At 45.7% G+C, this 20,171-nt stretch overlaps 1 protein-coding gene and 1 long non-coding RNA gene across 5 annotated transcripts in view; one reads left to right on the top strand and one right to left on the bottom strand.

Annotated features, from left to right (window-relative positions):
• Positions 1-1,865: 1,865 nt before the first annotated feature.
• LOC132249292 (uncharacterized) overlaps positions 1,866-20,171 on the top strand; it is a 63,676-nt gene continuing 45,370 nt past the window's right edge. Inside the window, exons 1-2 of the long non-coding RNA XR_009460696.1 lie at positions 1,866-2,503; positions 3,436-3,547. This is a non-coding gene — a long non-coding RNA (uncharacterized LOC132249292). The remainder of the gene's footprint in view (positions 2,504-3,435; positions 3,548-20,171) is intronic.
• The window catches only part of TPD52 (tumor protein D52), a 52,984-nt gene continuing 40,973 nt past the window's right edge, over positions 8,161-20,171 (bottom strand). For 3 of the 4 annotated variants that reach the window (XM_059723951.1, XM_059723953.1, XM_019498537.2), the window contains exons 5-7: positions 15,863-15,904; positions 12,271-12,319; positions 8,161-9,384 (exon numbers count right to left, since the gene is read on the bottom strand). In XM_059723951.1, coding sequence (XP_059579934.1) covers positions 9,268-9,384; positions 12,271-12,319; positions 15,863-15,904 — 208 coding nt within the window. In that variant the 3' untranslated portion in view covers positions 8,161-9,267. The remainder of the gene's footprint in view (positions 9,385-12,270; positions 12,320-15,862; positions 15,905-20,171) is intronic. The other variant, XM_059723952.1, reaches the window with a different exon arrangement.

Raw genomic sequence — 20,171 nt, 5'->3', positions numbered from 1 at the left:
GAATGCAGTTCCACTTTTTTGCCACTGATTCAATGTTACAATCCCAGGGTAACCATTCAGATTCACTTTGCAATGTCCCAGGATAAACTGTTAGTACATCTTATCTCATAAACCCTTTCAGGATTCATCCCAGGACAACAGACACTGAAGTCAAAATGACTGCACTTTGTCCTGGGAATAAATGGTTTATCCTAGAATAAAAAAGTGGCATCTATTTGCAGCCACTACCTGTCTACTACCAGCCTAAAGTCTACCACCTATCAGCATAGACTTGTTTCCCTCTTCCCTTTACATCTGTCAGCTGAGCAGTTCTCCTCTTGTAACTACCTTATGGATTCTTAATCCTTTTAGAAGAACCTTTTTAGGGTATGGACAGGCACAAAGCTTGAACTATTCCAAAAATGTCACTGACTGGGAACCAATCACAAACTGCTAATGCTTCTAAGTGGGGACCCCCACTTTTTAGAGACTGCACCGCTGCCAAAACACCACAAGGGGGGTAGTAGGGTACCCAAACCATCATGCGTTCCAGGGGGTCAGTGCCTGGAGTAACCCCAGGATCTCCCTAGATGGGGAGCAAGACACAAAGTACCTGGATGCCAAGAAAGAGAAAGATACCGTTGCCTGTAATTGCAGTTTTCTGCTTCCCCTTCTCAAAAACATTGAGTTAAAAAAGACTGACTGAATTTAATACAGTTGTGTAGGGTTTTTTTAACCCAAATCTATATGGTTGACTGGGCATGCATAGATGCATGGGAAGGAACAGCCTGGACCCCATCAAAGGAAATGGACCCTTTGGGGGGGGAGAGAGGGGGTGTCCCAGGCTCTTTTAGGGCAGAAACATAGTAGAAGGGCTGCCAGGAGCTGAGGGAGGGAGGAGCTGCTTTAGGTGGGTGGGAGGTTATGCCTGTAACACCTATCAATTGCTGGGTGTGTAGCCGGGTGGGGGGCAGGGACAGGGAACAGGGTAGTTTAAAAAAAAGAAAAAAAAAAGGGCCATCAATTCCATGCCCAGTGTGAAATGAATCCTTGTCCCTCACCCTCTGGGCTGCACTCTTGCAGCCAGCCCTGGGACTGGGCAAGTGAAACGCACTAAATGCTTTACAGTACGTGCAAAACATGGAGTTCTTTGGGCAGCCCCAGAGCACTCGTGGGAACCACAAACAGGGGCCAAACATCCCCACCTCAGCACCTGGCTACCAACCCCCACCCCAAACCTGGGACCCCCACTCAGGGGCCCCAGCATGGAAGTGAAACTGCCAGAGGCTTTCTGCTCCCCCCATGCACCCTGCAACTGTAGGCACCACATGTTTGGGCAGCAGAGTCCCGCCTGCATCCCAGAGCAGCCCTGTCTTGCTCCGTGGGGTGGGGGAGGTCTGTACACCCCCCTATCTTCTCCTCTCCAGGAGGGCGGCAGGGGTCTCGCTCTAGGGAGCCCGAGACCTTGGGTACGTCTGACGCGCAAGCGCAGCTGAAAGCCCTAGCCCTGGCCCCCGCCCTGCCAAAAGGGCCCGGGCCTGGCACGGGCACCTCGGTGCTGCCCCGCTCCCAGCCCTGCACGCAGCTCGGGGAGACCCCGCCCCCAGGCGCGGACGCAGCGCGACGCCAGGCCCAGTCCCTGCGACAGGCCAATCAACGGCTTCTTGTGCCGTCACGTGACCGCCCTGCCCTCACCTGGCTCGACAAGGGGGTTAAAGCGCTGGCGAGGCCGCTTGGCTTCTTCTCGGGCGTTTGTGCGGGGCCAGCGCCGCCCGGCGCGTCCTCCGGGCTGCTGCTGCTGCTCCGCCGGGCTGCGCCCACTAACGACCACCCCCGTATGCGCGCGGCGGCGCGGATCCAGCTCGGAGCCGCCATAATGCTTCCGCGTGGGGGGGCGGGGCGCGCGCGACCCCTGACCCCGCGCGTCGCCCGCGCCGAGAGTCATAGAGTGCCTGGAGGGGCGGGCTAGAGCGCCGCCCTGGTGCGGTGGGTGCGCTGCCATCTTGTGGGAGGGGCCCCTCCCCGAGGGAGGAGAAAGTACTCCCCTCGCCCCCCGAGACTGCGGCTGGTGCCCTGGCCCCTGTCGCTGGTCGTTTGGCGCGGCGGGGGCCGCGATCGGAGCGGCGGGACAGCTGAAGCGCTGCGCTCGCGGCTCGAGTGTCGGTGCCAACACACGTGTGAAGCGGTGTCACGTGCCGGCGCAGCCCCAACGCGGAGCTGGGCTTGGGGGAAATTCTTTTCCGGCCACCGCAAGCGTCCGCCCGCGCCTGGGGCTGGGCCGAGCGGTGCCCCCGAATGTTGTAGATGTTCGATTTTTAGAATATAGTTTGGTATTTTTCTGGTTTTGAGATAGCAAAACCCCTTGCTGAAAGGAGTATTTCCAGTGGCAAGGGGTGGGACTTCTGGTGGCAAAATTTGGGGGTTAGGGGGTGGGACTTCCAGTCCCAAGATGGTGACCAGGAGACGGGGAACCTGTCAAGGGGCGGTGCTACCCATGCAGCCCTCAACAGTTTGCCAAAACGAGGTAAGCAGCCCTCCGCCCAAAATAACTGCCCACCCCTGCCTTATGGTTTTCTGAAGTGCCAAATAGTCAACAATGTTGTGCCTATCTTTATGCAAAACCCTACATTCGTTTTTGGAAATGTTATAGTGTTATACAAGAGCTCAGAAAAGGTGATGCCTTCTACAGTAATGCCTTCTAGCCTTGAAACACATAAATGCGTGAAAATATTTTACTGGTGCCACTGCACCTTTAATGCAAGTCCCTGCCTCACAGCACCAATTTAAGCAAGAATTCTCAACAGTTACTTGATAAATATTACTTCCTTCTAAAGACACAGATTGTTATAATAAAGATCAGTATAACTGCCCAAATAGAGATGTCACAACAGATCACAGCTAAGCGTAGCAAAAATTACTATTATCAGGTTTTCTAGCAAATAGCAAATACTTCACCTATTTTAAAATTTCAGTGGCAAAGTGAACAGTGCAGTGGATCACAGGAATTGAGTAAACATCAGTTCATTAATGGAAAACCATGCATCTTACTCAAAACACTTGCAGTGAAGTCTGATTAGAGAAGAATTGAAAAATGTCATCCTAGGCTTTTTCCACTAGAAATTTTTATACATAAAATTAAGTAAGTTGGTAGTTTAAGAGTTCTGTTGTAGCCATGATTACATTAAGTTGAAATAAAACTATGCATATCTACCTCTTTATCAAATTAGTGAACTGTGCCTTCTCAAGTGCCAGTTGCTGGCTTTTCAGAGATGGTAATACCCTGTTCCCTTGTCCGAAAATCATTTTCTTGTATTCTCTATTTGGGGATTTTGTATTTAACTAGATGGAATGCTGCCAGTTGAAACATGTCACCGGTCCTGATTAATTCAACAGAGAACATCAGACACATTTGCAGATTTATCTGAGTTTGCTAAGATAAAGGTGTTGTCGTTGCAGGTACAAAGGAGTTGGGGTAACGTATACTACTGGCAACTATATTGTATGTTTCCACAAACTGGGGGAGCCAGAGAGCCGGTGTTACCTTGATGGAACGTTAGAATCCAAAAAGGTAGGATGCAGAGATACGCCAGCAACTGAAGAGGAGTTCTCCATAGCTCCTAGGAAGGAAAGCATACTAAGCCACATTGTTCCTGTATAAATGTCTCAAAACAATAAGGATATCAGCAAGGACACATACAGATAGTTAAATACAGACCAAAGCCTCACTCAGGGAATTAAGAACACTGCTGGTGCTAATGCAGGGCAGGTCAGGTTTGCCTGCTACGGTTAACTTACAGAATATAGAACTACTTGCACTTAACACCAAGTGCTGGGTGGCAGTTAAATAACCTGGCAACCAATAGGCCAAGTCCACATGAGTGGGGACGTTTGTTTCCCTGGGGACACCCATGCCACGCGCCCTCTGGCACTGAGCAGATTACCCCAGGTGGAGTAGAGGAGGCTGGGGCCAGCAACTGCTGGCCCCAGAAGCTTTACCTGAATGTGCAGTGTGTGGTGCCACAGATGGGTCTGTGTCACCACATACCTCATCTGGACATGGCCCTACAGTACTAATGCTTTGTACAGAAGAGCACCTTAGAAGCGGGTACTAGTCTTATCCTTAGTGAAGGAAAAGTTGCCAAAAGGTTGTGAAGTCCACTCCATGATAGGGTAGATTAAGCTCTTTAATCCTGGTCGGCAACCAGTCTAGGAGGGAACCCCCAAAAGATGAACAAACGGATGATCTCAAATGGATGATATTCTTTGCTCCAGTAGCTTCTGCAGCCAAACTGGTTCCAAATGTACTGGTACCTGCCTTTCCTTTGGATTAAACCAGCAAAGCTAAGAGGGGGATGCTGTTGTGTGGGCAACTCATTGTCTCTATGTACATGCTCAAGCTTTTGTGCCCTGAAAAGGTCACTCCAGCTTCACTTTATTTTCAAGTGAGGATTATGTTCAGCAAAGCTGATGTCTCTGCATAATTCTATTGTCTCGTGAGACAGACGCCTACTACTAGTAATGGTGCTAATACTGTGATTTTCAGTTCTCATCTGTCTTCTGTGTTACGTTATTGGATGGAATAGTATGCATTGATACTGATAATGTATTTTTACAATCAATGCTGTATTCACCTGAAACCAAAATGGCTTTGAATGTAGAGTAACCACCTTAAATAGGTATATTCCATACATGGAAAATTAGAACATATTATAATTTTACAATGTGTTGTGATTTTCTGTGTATAGAATCTAATTATTGGAGGGCTGTCTTAAATCTGTCTCCACCTGTGGAGGGAGGGAAGCAGGCAGGCATCTTGCTCCTCTGCCCCTTGCCCCTCATTCCTGCACCTTGTGACCTGTCCTCTGATCCATAACCCATCTCTGTCCTTCCACTCTCCTGCCCCCCCCAGACCCGATTCCCTACCTGTGCTGTTGCCTGATACCCATCATGTGCTGCTATTCACCCCTGCTGCTGCCCAGTCCCCAACACATGTTGCTTCCTCATTCCCTGCCCAATCATGAGCACATGCTACTGCCCACCCACACTGCTGCCCCATTCCACACCCAATCCTCATGCAAGGTACTGCCCTATTCCCCACCTGATCTCTGACTTGTATTCCTGCCTGATCCTGGACCTAGCTGGTGACAGTGCTGGTACTCAGATTAAAGATGAGATGTTTTCCCCAATGTTGCATGAGGGGGTGGGAAATTGTTTTGGATTTGAGTAAATATAGTAATAAATAAGTTAAGTTTGGAAAAATCAGTGTGGGTTTATATACAAACCATATGTTTCCACAAGAAAAAAGGAAGGAAAGAAAATGTATAATGTTTGCTTTCCTGTTGGAAAGCAATTTAAATAAATGTGCTTTATTTTACCTTAAAAGTGTACAGGGACAAAGTAGAAAACAGAAATACTAAACGATTAACGTCACACATTCATGGTGAAAAGACCTGACAGGTGCTTATCCAAAAATACTCTTATTGGTCTGTGTTTCTGTCTGAGAAGACTGTTGCATGTTGAATAAGAAAAAACAAAGAAGAAAAACCAGATATTTTAATATGTTTATACCAGAACCAAGAAGTAAAATAATGCAGTGATGTCCCGAGTCATTCAAGTAAGTTCTATATTTAGTGATATATATTCAAAAAATTCATAGTTGCATTTACGCATCTCTCTGATTATGTTCTGTATGTTTGACTACTGTTATGTTCCATTGCGAAAACTTTATATATATTCTTTATCTGCATACCTTCATTAGTATGCACATCTGAAGGGCTACTAGAGCCTGCTTTCACGATGTGTAGCCTTGTGTCATACTGTTTGATGTTAAAGTGCACAATTGTAAAAGGCAGGTGAGAGAGTGTAAGATGAGAGGCAGGTTAAAAGGTAGATGAGATTTTGTGTCTACCAGCCCTCCCTTTCAAAATTGTGAAGTCTGTTGTTGACACCAAATCATACAAAGCTGACCAAAAGGTCAGCCCCATTGTAACCCGTGCAATAGTCTGCAGTGGGGAGCCCCAGTTTTGGTGCAAAGCACAGATGTGGGCAAAAAGGTGAGATTCCAGACAGGAGTCACTCCCTAGACATTTTCAATCAACTCCTTGGGTTAAAGATGCTTCTGAGCACAGTACTCTGTAATAGGTCTAGGTGATTTACTATAGTTAAAACAATTGGAAGAAGTCCCAGAGCCTACCATAGATATAGGGCAGGATCTAAAAGATCTGGACCTCCATGGCAACCTGGAGAGGACCAGTAGGAAACCCTGGAAGGACAGAAGAGTGATGGATAACCCTAGCAGCATGGAGAAACAGTGGAGACCCCCAGCAGAGCAACAGAGATCTTTGGTGGCATGGAGGAGTAGCAGAGACCCGCAGCAGAGCAGTGGAGACCCTTGGCAAAATGAAGGAATGACAAAGACTCCCAGTGGAGCAGTGGAGACCTGTGGGGGTGGCATCCATGGCAGCTCTCCCTAGCACTGCTCTCCAGCATCAAAGTGACAGTAACTCTTATGCAGACCTCCCTATCTAGCCCTTGCTACTTTGACTGGTATAGGTGGTAGAGCCCCAAGAAAAGGGCAGCAACACCTGATATGGGTGGGCAAAATGGTGGATCTGACCAGAGACCGGACTCCATCTCCCAATTCAATGTCTGCATTGCTGTTGCCAGTTTCTATGGAGACCCCAGGAGTGGTGGGGCTATGACAGCATGGGGCCAAGGTTTTTATGAAGACCAGCCCCGGCAGCGCTGGCAGGGTGTGTGGCTGGGCAGGGAACTGCTCCAGGGCCAGGGTTGGGATCTTGCAGCAGTGACAGTGTGGCTTGAAGCAAGGGCTGAACTGTGATCTGATGCCTGCATGCCCCTGCCCAGGGTGTGTGGGTAATGGACTTCATCTGCCCCTGAGTCCTGACAGCAGGGAGCAACAGGGCCCCTGGAGTGTGCCTCCCTACCCAGCACTTACTACTAAGCCGACGCAGGTGGTAGAACCCATAGATGGCAGCCCTGAATGAGACTTCCTTCCCAAGTGACTGAGTAGGTGGTAGCTCCCTTTGTTGGTTTGCCGCTGCATATGACAATGATCAATTTTGATCTACAGATAAAGGTTAATAGTTAAGGTTTTGCTTAGGATATACCCTTGCTCCTCTTTTCCATATAATAAACCTGCTTTAATTTAACATTTGCTTGCAAGTGGACAGAGTGTTTACATGAGAACACCCAGTTCAAGTTATTTTACTGAGTTTTTGCGTCAGGGCTTCATCAGGCTGGTAAATTTGAAAAGTTGGTGTAAAACCCCTGTATTTGTGCATAGCCATTCTTAATGCCATTCAGTGCCTGGCAGAACAGCAACATACAGGCCTTACAGGGTGGGTGTCAGGTGGCAGCCTGGCACTCAAAAACTGAGCTTTGGGTCAGGCAGGGGCCTATCCAGTCTTCTTCAGCCAAGTCCCTTGGTGGTGGAGAGGTATGTTTCTAGGTGACCTGAAAAGGATTTTGCTTCTCCAACCCAAAAAAAGTTCCTTATTTGGGGCAAAGTACATAGCACACAGGCCTGGGGGGAGATAGCAGCTGGCAGGCTGGCACACGAATATTAAGCTTCTGGTTGGGAAAGGGCCTGCTCAGGCTTCCTCAGGAGATTCTCCCAGTGGCAGAGACATGTGGTTTGGGGTGACCCAAAAAGGATTTTACCCCATAATTCCAGCCAAAACACAGCTCCTTGTTCAGGGAAACGTACATAGCACACGGGCCTGGAGGCCTGTCAGTAGGCAGGCTGGTACACAAAAACCAAGTTTAAGGTCAGGCAGTGTCCTACCTAGGCTCTCTCAAATGAGTCTCCCAGTGGCTTGGGGTGAACTAAAAAGGATTTTCACCCATAATCCCAGCCCAAACACAGTTCCTTATTCAGTGCCATAGGTGGGAGGGGGGAAACGGTTGGTAGGCTGGTACGCAAAAACCAAGTTTTCAGTGGGGCTGGGACCTGCCCAGACATCTTCAGGCAAGCCCCCTGAGCATGGAGACATTGTCTGTGGTGACCTAAAATGGGTTTTCCCCATAATCCCTGCCCAAAGTCAGCCCCTTCTTAAGGGCACTGTACACAGATCTGGGGGGCTGTCAGTTGGCAGACTCAGTCAGAGATGGTGATGTGTGGTTTAGGGTACCCGAAAAAATTGCCCCAGAAATCCCAGCCTAATCTCAGCTCTTTATTTGGGGCTATGTACTTAATACATGATATTATTTCACATTTTTATTAGTAATTATACATTTCAGATGAAGTTCTAACGCTTTAGCTTTTCTAATTAATTGTTAACAACCTTTAATTCTGTAAAGATTACCTTTGAAAAAAGAACCAGGAATAAGGAACTAGGAATAAGGAACCAACTTCAGCCTCACCCTCTGCCCTGCTACAGCAATGATGCCAGGCCACACAACTTAGTGCTCTGGTATGCACGTGTTTCATACTTGAAAAGCACATCAAGGCCAAGGCCATTTTCCTATAGCAGCATGATTCAGGAGTTAAGAGTAAGGGAAGAATTCCCAGTGTGACACTAATAAGAAGTGGCAAAGATACAAGACCAGCAGCACAAGGCAACAACACACTTGCATTTGGGCTAAACCAGAGAGATTCTATTAAGAGGATCCACAATTAAATCAGCAAATCCCAACATAAATTAGGATTACCACCTTTAAGTTTCACCTCTGTTTGTTATACAAGTAGCAAATCTGTTGACTACAGTAAATGTCTTTGTGTGATAACCTGCTTCAAGAGTAACTTAGTTGTTGAAGCAGAAGTCCTCTTTCTTTTACTAGCAGTAATTTTCCTAGTGTAATGTCCCACATTTGTTTCAGCACAGCATATAACCTATCACAAAGGAATGAAGTACTGAGCTTGTGTTTGAAGGCAAAATAGAAAATTAAAAGAAAAGATGCTTATACGTAGAAAGCTTTGGGCCCATCACCAGAGCATTCAAAAGGAAGTTAAAACTATAAAGCTGTATCTATAGTGCATCTAATATTTTCAATGCAATACTATTAGACTGCCTTTAAATCAAAAATGAATCCTTTAAATGTTTAAAAGGCATAAAAAATTCCCCTGCCCACAAAAAAAGCTGAAATGTGTTTTTCTTGCAAAAATATTTTGAACCCGCAGACAAGCTCTGTATCAACTACTTGGATAAAACAGCTGAGTGCTAAATAAAAGCACATCTGGTGGAAATGGACAGCAGAAAACATTACAAATGTGCTTAGTTTTTGCTTGCAGCATCCGGCAGTGGGTAGCAGGACAAAGGCAGGGTCTCACTGGGTCTCTTCTTGTGTCTGTTCTGCAATGGTTTCTGTGGCACTCGCATTGGCAGCTGAGTTCAAGACTTCTCCAAAGTCCCCCCCAGCAGGCTTGCCTCCTCCAACTTTAGACTAGAACAGAGAGAAAAGAGAAAAGGGAACTACACATGCTAACAAGTTGATAATTTTTATAGTAAATTATGCTAATATCAGCAAGGAAGTTTGCCTGGCCTGAATAAAATTTCCTATTTTCTCCAGAATCATACAGTCTCTACAGTCGCTGACACTTAATTGGTACAATGGGATCCGATACCTGATCCCAATAATTATGCCTTCTGCCATACCACACGCATGGCAGGAGATACAATTATAAGGACTGGGGATCAGATCTAATCCTGGGCCCAGCCTGCACCAACAAGTAATAAGTTGGGTACCCAGTGCAGAGTACCCAACGGGAGCCCTGAATAACTGGTTACTCACGTCTTAAGTGTAACATCTGCCATGGATGCTCAAGAATTAACAGCTCTCGATGCTGCTCAAGTGAAGTCACACAGGTACAAGAAGGAAGGACTGCAACTCTTACTTCCTTTAAGTGTTACAAGTCTCTTTTACAGCTTCCAGAGACAAAAAATCCTTGCTCAGATTTGAGTCACTTGGTATGCAAATACTTGGGGTGCACCAATAAAGAAAAGATTTTCTTGGTCAATACTGATGGCCGATTATTAACCAGCCATATCAGCCAATACTGATCTGATAGCCGATTTACAGGAATGCATCCCGGCAGCATGGAGAGCAGCATCCAACCAGTAAGTCTGTGGTGAGGGAAGAGGTGGGAAGGGAAGGAGTGTGGAGGGGGTGGAGTGGGGAGATTGAGGCCCCCACGTGTGGGAGTGGGTTAGGGGCAGGCACTGCCCAGCTAGGGCAGTGAATGCAACCCTGGGATCAGGACTGAGCCATGGGTGGCTCGTCTGGAGGGGTGGCTCCCCACTGTTGCGTGCAACTCTGGGGGGGCATGTGCCCCCCAGAACTGTGCGCAGGGCAAGGGTGGACTGCCTGCTGCAGGCTTGGGGCCAGGAGCTGCACCAGCCACTTCCCGGTGGGGGGGCTGGGCTGGGGCTGTTCTTGGGGTGGGAGGGTGGCAGTGGTGCTGGGAGGGGTGGCTACAGGTAATTTTGGGGTGACTGTAGCCCACCCCATAGGCTCCCCTCCCACCACTGCCTGCCCTGAGCACAGCCACAGCCCAGCCCCTTCTGCCACAAAGAGACTGGCACAACCTCTAGCCACAAGCCCACAACAGGCAGCTTGCCCTCACCCTGCACACAAAATTGAGGGAAGCAGATACCCCATGCCACCCCAGGGGTGCACACAATCGTGGGGAGCCGCCCCCCTTCTCACGAGCTGCCCACAGGTTCCTCCCACTCCCAGGGTCACATTCACCGCCCTGGCTGGGCAGCACCTGCCCCTGCCCCACTCCTTCCCTCACCATGGGAGCCTCCATCTGCCTCCCATGCCCTTTCCCTCCCCCCTTCGTGGCCGGACACTGCTCTCCAAGCTGCTGGGTCACATTCTTCGCCATGTGCATGCTGCAACTACATTCACGCCCATGGCATTTATTGGTGACACCAGTCAAAAAAAGCCGATGGCTGAAAATGTTAATTTTCCTGTTATCGGTGCCAATCCGATATGCAAGGTATATTGGTGCACCTCTAGCAAATACTTTTTAAATAGACTATAGAATGTACAACTTTAAAATAGAGTCATGCACCTATTCATACTCATTTAGAGATTCTGGAATATGATACAAGTCAAGTCTTTTTCCTCATTGCTCGAAAGAGCACTGAGCAACCTCAAGGAAGCATCCTGAAGTTCTCTTGTGTTTCAATGAAGCATAATTTCTGCTCCACCTTTTGCATAGAGAGTGCAGCACATTTATTCCATTCCACATCTATATGCCTTATGTACCTGACCCTACTACTCCCCATCTAGAAAGGTGAGCCTTTGAGGGAATGGAAAGAGTAGATCCTGAGCTCACATACACTGTGATTAGCCATGGCATAAAGGCAGAAACTTCTTATTTACTTTTTACCTACCCCACTGCTACTATATAAAAAGAAGCCAACATGTCCATTTTATACAGGGTTACTTACTGGAACAGGTATAACACTAACTTAGGCTACATGCCTCATTACAGAATTTCAGTCACCTCACCTTAAAGTAAGGCTTAAGACTATAGATAGAACTCTTGCGTGTACTTTACCTCAGAAGTTTCTGTCCAAAAGCTTAAAAATTCATTGTTATGCAAATCAGCTCTTTATTGACCATGTCAGTGGACCAGGGAGCAACTGAAGGCATCTCCTGTGGTATCCAGCTCATACTCTTATTATTACACCCTTACTTCTCTTCATTGTATTGTGTTTGGATCTTCAGTATTTGACTCTACAGCTGCATCCAGACAAGCATGGCTGTGCAGTGTGGCACCTCAGACATGTCTGTGGCATCACATACCACATGTTCAGTTGCTCTCCGTGCTGCAGTGGAGGTGTGTGGAGGGTTTTTTGACCCCTGAGTATCTAGGGGGTCAAGAAAACCTACGGGGAAAAAGTGGAGCAGCATGCACAATTCAAAAGCAGAGCCAGGCCTCCTAGAGCTGTATTGCAGCTGCCAGCCAGTCTCTGCATGGGAGAATTGCTGCTGCTGCCGCCCTGAGAGATCCCCAGTACCCCAGGTAACGCTGTCCTACCATGCCTGGGGTAACTTGCTGTGTGCCAGAGCAAACGTGGCACAGGCATTCCCCAGGGACAACTAGCAGCAGCACAAGGTGTGCCACCGCCAGTTGTTCCCAGGGAACCAAATGCCCACACTATGTGTGGACACGGCTTAGGAGACTCTTGCAAAAGTGCCCCTGGAGTTATACAAGGAAGAGATCGGGGCACCGGATCTTGTGAAGAAACCTAAAGCTTTCTTCCATATACAACTGTATCCAAAAGTACCAGAATTTCACAGCTACTTGGGACTTACCTTTAGGTTTTCAACCTTTTCTTCAAAAGACTTGAAAGTTGGAGAGTTTCTAGAAGCCAAACAAACAAAACCCCATTAAGAATTCATCCACAAAAGAAAAGAAACATACTTCTTGATTTCCGTCTGATGCATTTTGAACACTGCTCTCAGATATTACCTTATTAAATATACTAAAGTCTTTACTCTCTGAAAATGCTAACGTACATTCAACCAAGGTTCTCTCCAAGCTGCACGCGTGCGTGGCCACACACAATTTAATACCACAACTCGCAGTAATTTATAAACACCATGCACCCGCCTGGAGAGGAGCTGGGCCACAGCAAGGTGAGGCGGGGGCTGGTGCAGGCTATGCCAGCACCGGGGAACTGCTTTGCTCCCCAGCCCCAAAGCCATGTGCCTCCTCACTCCCGGAGGCGAGGTGGGGGCGGGGGCTGGAGCTGGCATGGGCTCTACTGGCTCCAGGGAACTGCTCCGCTCCCCAGCCCCAAGTCCATGCAACTCCTCACTCCCGGAGCAGGGACACGTGCAGAGCTCAGCTTCCCCAGATCTCAGATTAAATGCTGCAGGCAGCAGTGGCTCGAGGCAGTCAAGAATGCACCCTGGCATTTCACTGCTCCTCAGATAGCATGTTGCTCTCCCAGTGACAATGTTTACAAACCCTAATGCACCGCAGTCAGATTTACTCTGGTTACCTGCAGCGGGGAAAGTGCACAGGGCAGAGCAGGATGGTGCAGAACCTGGGTCTGCATCAGAGGAAAAGGAGCAGGCACAAGGAATCATTCCTAACTGATGTAGTTTGGGGGTGCTGGTTATAGCTGTGTTGGTCTAGGGCAGGGGCGGGCAATTATTTTGGGCGGAGGACCACTTACTGAGTTTAAGCAAGCCATCAAGGGCTGCATGACAGGCAGCCCAGGGCAGATAAATATTAGTTTTCTAAATTTTTTTAGGGGCCCTGCGGGCCAAATAGAATGGCATGGCAGACCACATCCGGCCCTCGAACCACATTTTGCCCACCCCGGTCTAAGGAAATAGTTAGACAAGGTGCTTTGGGTAAGTTATATCACCTTTACCCAAAGCACTTTGTCTAACCATGACATAAGATTTCTGCATCATGAATGGGGAGTCCCCATTACCGGCTCCAGGGAACTGCTCTGCTCCCTAGCCCCCAGTCTTGTGCTTGGAGGATTATTGCAAAATCCATTGCATGAGGATTCTAGTCTATTAGGCTTAGTGTAGTCCGGATCCAGGCTTAGCGAAAGAGGGAGGCGAGACGGAAGCAGTGCGCTCACGGACCAAAGGGGCACGCTCACGGACCACCACACCTTAGAGTAAACATTGCATTCAACCTAGATTTTAAGTGGAAGAGTTTCATCTTAAAAAAAGAAAACCCAAATCTGAAAATTAATGGCAAGCTGAGCAGTTTGTTTTTACACTGGAGAACAGAAACATACTTTGTAATGGCAGATTTTATGCTGGTGTCACACACGGGAGAGAATTAAGTGACGGGACCATTTGTCAAGGCAGGGAAGCAGACACTGTACAACAGTAGGTTTTAAACTGGACATTTCTCATTAGGTCTTCAAATGAACTTTTGAATTAGAGAATTTGTCAGCCACTTCAGCAGAACAATGTAGTAGTTACTTAGCATTTTGACTAACTTGATAACTGTTGCATGCAGCTTGTTATAGATGTTTCTAGAAAGCTTAAGAAGCTATTAAAAACTCAGGCTAGAAACAGATGTTGCCAAGAGAAGCAGATTAGCTTTGTGAAGACTTATCAGCACAGCTGATCCCCTTTACTGCACAAAAAAACCAAAAAAAACAAAACACGTTGCTCCCTGTCCCATCCTTTGATGCTGCTGGACAACAGGTGACATGTACTCCCAGAACTTGAGGAGCCAAGTCCCATGCACCCCAGAATTCCCACACACAATCAGGCACCTCAAGCCCCAGAAGCACCTGCCCAGCTTTTCCTACTCAGAGACATCCCCAGAATCTGTGGGGCACATCTCCAAGAGCAGGGCAAGTCAGGGGTTTTCCCACTTAAGAGACTTGCCCCTGGGATTTCCCAGGAATACCTCCCTGCAAGTGGGAAAATACCAGCTTTTGTCCCTTTTACAGAGACCCTCGGGGCACCTGTCCATAAGTGAGGAAAGCTGGGCAGGTGCTTCTGGAGTCTGATTCTACGTGAAAATTCCCAGGGTATACATGATCCAGTCCCTCAAGTTCCCAGAGCACCTATCTGGGGAAGCTGGAGGGTGTAGGCAACTCCAGGCTACCTTAAAGCAAATGGACACCTTCTGCTAAACAGCAACACTAATTAATACTGTCTTTACCATGCTCAAAAATTTGGGGCACTTGTTGATGCCCCTTGTCATACCACATCTGTTTGGTTTGCCTCTGTGCTCTCTTTAAAAAATTTAAGGCAGCACAAAGGCAACGTCCGTTTCCACCCAAGGTGAATTTCATGTTCAACTAAGCATAACTTACAAGAAAACATGGATCTCATTGCCAGACAACGTGATATATCAAGCTCACAAAGGAGCTTCTACTCCATCCCTCTGACTAGGAGTTAGCAGTGATCAACAGTAATAAGTATGCCGATATGTAATAGGGAAGGGAAAAAAATAAGTCAGTGTAAACTGTGAGCAAGATAAAACACAATACAATGTATGGCTGAGTGTTAAGAGAAGGCCCACTGATGTAAAATAAGGAGTTTTGCCTTCAGGGTCAAGTAGTCACTCAGAGTTCTTGTATTCAACTGCCAGCAAATTTGCTGTGGTGACCTGCAAAATATCTTGCATACTTTACCTTTCTGCAGAGACTGAAAAAATACCTGCCTTCAATGAGCAAGGTTTGGGGTTCTGTATTGTGTTCTTCAAGCTTTACTTAGGCTATGAAAAAAAATGTAGTCTTAATATAGTTTTGTTTAAAAAAAAAAAAAATAAATAACTTCTGCTTGATATCCATTTAAGTTCCCACACAGTCTTATATACTGTGTGCATGTATACAACTCAGGTTTGTAAAACTGATATTAAGCTATAAAGAAATTGCCTGTGCATGTCTTTTGATCTTGAGGAGACTGGAAGGTTGTTGCCAGCCAGGAAGTAAAGGAAGAGAGAAGCAAGAAAATTAAAGCCGGAAGAAAACAAAACCACATAAGTAAGGCCACATTCTTACAGATTAAGCAGAAATAATTAAAACACCTCCATTTCAGAAGATTTGCAAAAGACCATTCTAAATTTGCTGCAGTTTTAGTGGCATAACTTTCCTAAAAGGAAAAAAATTATATTCAGATTCTCATACCACAGCAAAGAAATGTGATTTGTCATGTCCAAGATACGCAAAGCCGATAGACTACTTGTTTAAAAAAAAAAAAAGCAGATAGCTTTCTGCAGAGACTATGCTGCATGATTTTTTTTAAAAACAAGAAACCAAAAAACCAGGATGTTTCCATTTACTTAAAAAAAGAAAAAAAGAAATCATCCCTATCCTCACCCCCTAACAAGAGTCAACAAATCAAAAGATTCCTAGTAAAGATAACACTAAACACACATACACCAGCAACTGGATAACACAGTATCATACATTACCTCATAACGGGCATGCTAATTGAATGTTGTATGGAGCGTATACTAAGTGCCAGCATTAAGAAAAGAGAAAGCAAGAAATTAGTGAACAATTACGAAAAGTAATTTGCTTAGAAACCTTTAGTCTCTGATCTCATGCACATAAATATTATCTTCAAGTATGGGAAGAAAAATTCTCATACAGTAACTGCTTGTTCAAGGGCAAAGAAGTGACAGCCATGCACATTCCTATACAGCATAGCAAGAGAGCAGCAGCACTTTAAAAGAATAGATTAAGTCATCATGCCAGTTAAAAGCACATACTCCGTCTGCATAGCTGCAACATAGTTCCTTCGCTCGCATATATATTAATCTTTCAGGCATTGAGAAACATGCTACATTCACAGTTCTAGTAGCATTAAGTGGGAAATGAATACCAAAGCCTTATTATTCAAAACTTCCTCCCACTGAAAAACTGAAAGTCTCACCCTTGCTCTAAAATACTATTGCTAGGAACTGCAGGACTCCAATTGTACTTTATGGATTTTTTAAACACATGAAAATAAGTAGCACTTCAGAGCTGAATATTTGACATTTAGTAGCCGGATTTAATAGTAAAATTTTGTGGATTGTTCAAACATTATTTTAATCATTAAAGCCTAGTCATTCAGACCTGGGTGTTTCAACCCCATTCTGGATGAACACTTCTTTAGCCTCTATCAATGCTGTCAGAAGGTCACCATCATAGTTCGTAGCAAGATGGGCAATCAGAAACTAAATAGCCACTAGATGAATTTCAACAATAATGATGTAAACGACCCTAATCCCACCCCCTAGAAAAAAATCTTTGCATCCTCATATTTTGTCTTTAACTATCTAGTTCTGTATGATCAAAGTGATTCTTATACTAGCTGAAGGCTGTACCACTTCCTGTAGAGAAGCTGTTGGCCACAAAACTTCTACAACTATACCTGGAATGATTATTCTAGATTAGGGAATCCATCCCTAACAGCTGCTACCTATTCATCTTATTTTCGAGAGAAACCAAGTCTCCAGTAAGTGACCCAATATTCTAGTAAAGCCAGTTTGGTCCTAATAAAAAATTTCCAGATTAGGAAACCTGAAAAGATGTGTTTTTGGATGTGCTCAGACACCAACAAAGAGGGGACAATAGTTTAAAATTTTTTTTTAAAAGTTTAAAAACAAGGAGACACTTTGCTAAGTGAATACGCAATTGAAGTTTTTTTGGGAGTAGTGCTACATACTGGGAGTGTCTACAGAGTGCACACTGTACACTGCAGCATGAACTGCTAGCTTGTTTAACCTGATCATCTTTACTCCAACCATGATGTTTTGTTCTTTTCTTCTTCCACCCATTGCTTTACTTTATATGTACCTGGTTAGATGATCCAACTTTGGATTTTCAGGGTGATTTCCCCCTACTACAAGACAAGTCTTATTTCCATATCAAGTCCTATGATGTTATTAGAGGATTGATAGATTCCAGTTTTGCTGTATGCCAGGTTTTGCATCAATATTCTCTAACACACTCCATACTTACATTTCTCCAGTATTGGTCAGCCACCTCCCTCACCCTGTAACAGGTTCTCACTTGTAGATGTGAAAATGTAAGAATAAGGGTGTGACATCTGTTCTCCCCCTTCAACTATATCCTGAAAACCCACTCACACAGAGGAGAACAAGTGAGGACTGCTCTGTGCATCCTGTGGATGGCATTTACAACATTGTCTCTTGAGACAGCATTCTAGGAACAGTTTAATTTCTGCAGCACCATAAGCCATATTTGTTACTTAGTACAAGCAATAATTAATTATTCAAAAATTAACTACTCAAAAAATTAATGACTCAACCCAACCCAAACTTAGAATCAAAGTTTTTCTCAATTTAGATACAGGCAACCCCCGCTCAACACTCTTAATTGGTTCCGAGAAAACCGAGCGTTAAGCAGAACCACGTTAAGCAAAACCTATTTCCCCATAGGCAATAATGCAAACAGAAATAATTGCTTACTGCTGCTTCTTACTGTAGCTTCTCACCACCACCACCCCCTATCCCTCCGCCTGCCTGCTGGCTGCTCCGGCTCCATGTGCCAGCCCTGGCACCATGGGGCCCTGCACTCACTGCTTCTCCCCACCACCACTTTTCCCCACCCCCTGCCCACCAACTGCTCCAGCCCCATGTGCCAGCCCACGGCCTGCGCTCCTGCCAGCTCCAGCACTCTGGCAGGGGTGCCACACTCATGCATGCCCCCCCCCCCCCCCCACTGCTTCTTGCTGCTGACACTTCTCCCCACATCCCCTGCTCCTGCTGCCCTGCCCTGGGCCCCTGCTGGCCCTGGCCCTGCGGCACCAAGTTCATTTCCACCTGCCCACTCGCTGCCATTCACTGTTTCTTGCCACCGCTACTGCTTCGCTGAGTGCTATAGCGAAACTGGCTCAGCGCTAAGTGAGGTATTAATTTTAAATGAGCGCTATATCGAAATAGTGCTAAGTGAAACCATGTTAAAGTGGGGGTTGCCTGTAATTTGATTTCACAATGTGATCTGCAATAGGGTTTAGGGTAGGGTCTAAAGCTTCCACTGCAATCAAGATGAATGGGAGATACTGCAGTATAATGGGAATGACTATTTTTCACCTTTATAAAACTTTAAAGATACAAGATTAATAGGCTAGGAACAAGTAGTTGGGGGGAAGCAAGAAACCATTACTTCCCCCCTTCTCCCCACACATCTCCAAGACATAATGTCATGTTCCATTTCTTTGTCACTCTCTGAACTACTCCATGAAGGTGAAGAATATGAAGGACAAATAAGGTCCATTTGTACCATCACTACTAAGTGGTTATAGACAATAAAAAAAAAAATACTAATTATGTTCTCCTACAGCCCTGTACAAACCCCACATCTTGGCTTGAAAGCTCTTTCATGCAGAAAATGCATCTTACAGAATAATAACTTTTGACAGTTACCCAAGGTGTCAACATAGGGTGCTAGATGTTTTATAACCATGATGTACAGTCTTTGCCAGAGAGCTACATTCCAGATGGAAGCACATCACAAATATGGCTAGAATTTAGATAATCCCAAGTTATCCCCACTTGTCTCCTATCTAGCCATTATCATCAGAGAATGTCTTGTAGGTATACTAGAAGGTAATCCTTAGGAATAACTAAGGAACAAATAAAATGTTACCAGATTAGTTCAGGGGACAACCCATCCTTAAAGAATGGGGCAAATTTACAAAGTAAGAAATTACAATTTTTATAAAAGTGCCTAGTGTGGTACAAAGGGGAGCCGATTCAATCACAGATGTCTGAACATCAGGCACAGGATAGTATTGTCAGCAGACAAAAGGAATGCAACAGAATTTGGGTCATTTGTCATGGCCAAAAAAACCCAGCCAACTGACATCCTCATCCACTGGAGGACATAAGGAGGCTTAATTAAGACAGAGGTAAAATTCAGCACAAGGATTAAAAAGTTGAAGCAATATGAATGGAGGAAAGGGAGAAATAAGGAGACAACTAAAGATAGGAGCTCACTGGACACTCCCTTTATAGAGGAAGAAGGGGAAGAGAGAAAAAGCTCAGCAAGAAGGAAGAGTGATTGTTGGAATAACTGAGAGGGGAATGAGTTGTAAAAACAAAGAGGTCAAAATCCAAGTAACAGAAAGATGAAGGGGAAAAAAAAAGAGTCAAGACAGATGTGTCTATTGGAAGCTGCAGGAGTAACGTTAGTGGAATAGGGAGGGCAGAAGCCAAACTGAGTAGAGGCAGAAGGAAGTGATTACAGATAATACTTGAAACATTCATAAATGAATGGAAGATAAGATTGTTAAGAGGCAGGGTGAATAAAAAAAATGTGTGGGGGGGGGGATTATTTTTAAGGAGATGGAAACAACTTGCTTGCCGGTGCTAAGGAATCTGAAGACGGGACTCAGAAGTGAGTCAGGGGCAGAGGGCGAGAATGGTTTTGAAAGAGAGAAGCAGTTACAATAGGACAGCAAGCAAGAGTCCATGTCTGACAAGAGAAGGCATTATTAGGGATGTTGGTGGTTTTCGGTCTTGGACATCAACAAAATCCTAAATAGAGAGGTTTGTAAGAAAGTCAGAAGGTAGCTGGGTAAAGTCAGTAAGAATAACAAGTAGTGCATAATAAGTGAAGTTCCTAAACACTTTTTATCAAAGCAGTCCAATATATCCTAGCAAACAGGGAATTCTGTGGTGGGGTGTCAGGGTGTTTGTGGAGACAGCAATAAGAGTCAAAGATAGTAAAAAATGGAGGCAACCTATGAGTCTGACATTTGACTGTGAA

Source organism: Alligator mississippiensis, chromosome 3, assembly GCF_030867095.1.
Source record: "Alligator mississippiensis isolate rAllMis1 chromosome 3, rAllMis1, whole genome shotgun sequence".
In the NCBI taxonomy this organism is placed as follows: domain Eukaryota; kingdom Metazoa; phylum Chordata; order Crocodylia; family Alligatoridae; genus Alligator; species Alligator mississippiensis.
This window is presented reverse-complemented; position numbering and strand designations above follow the sequence as displayed.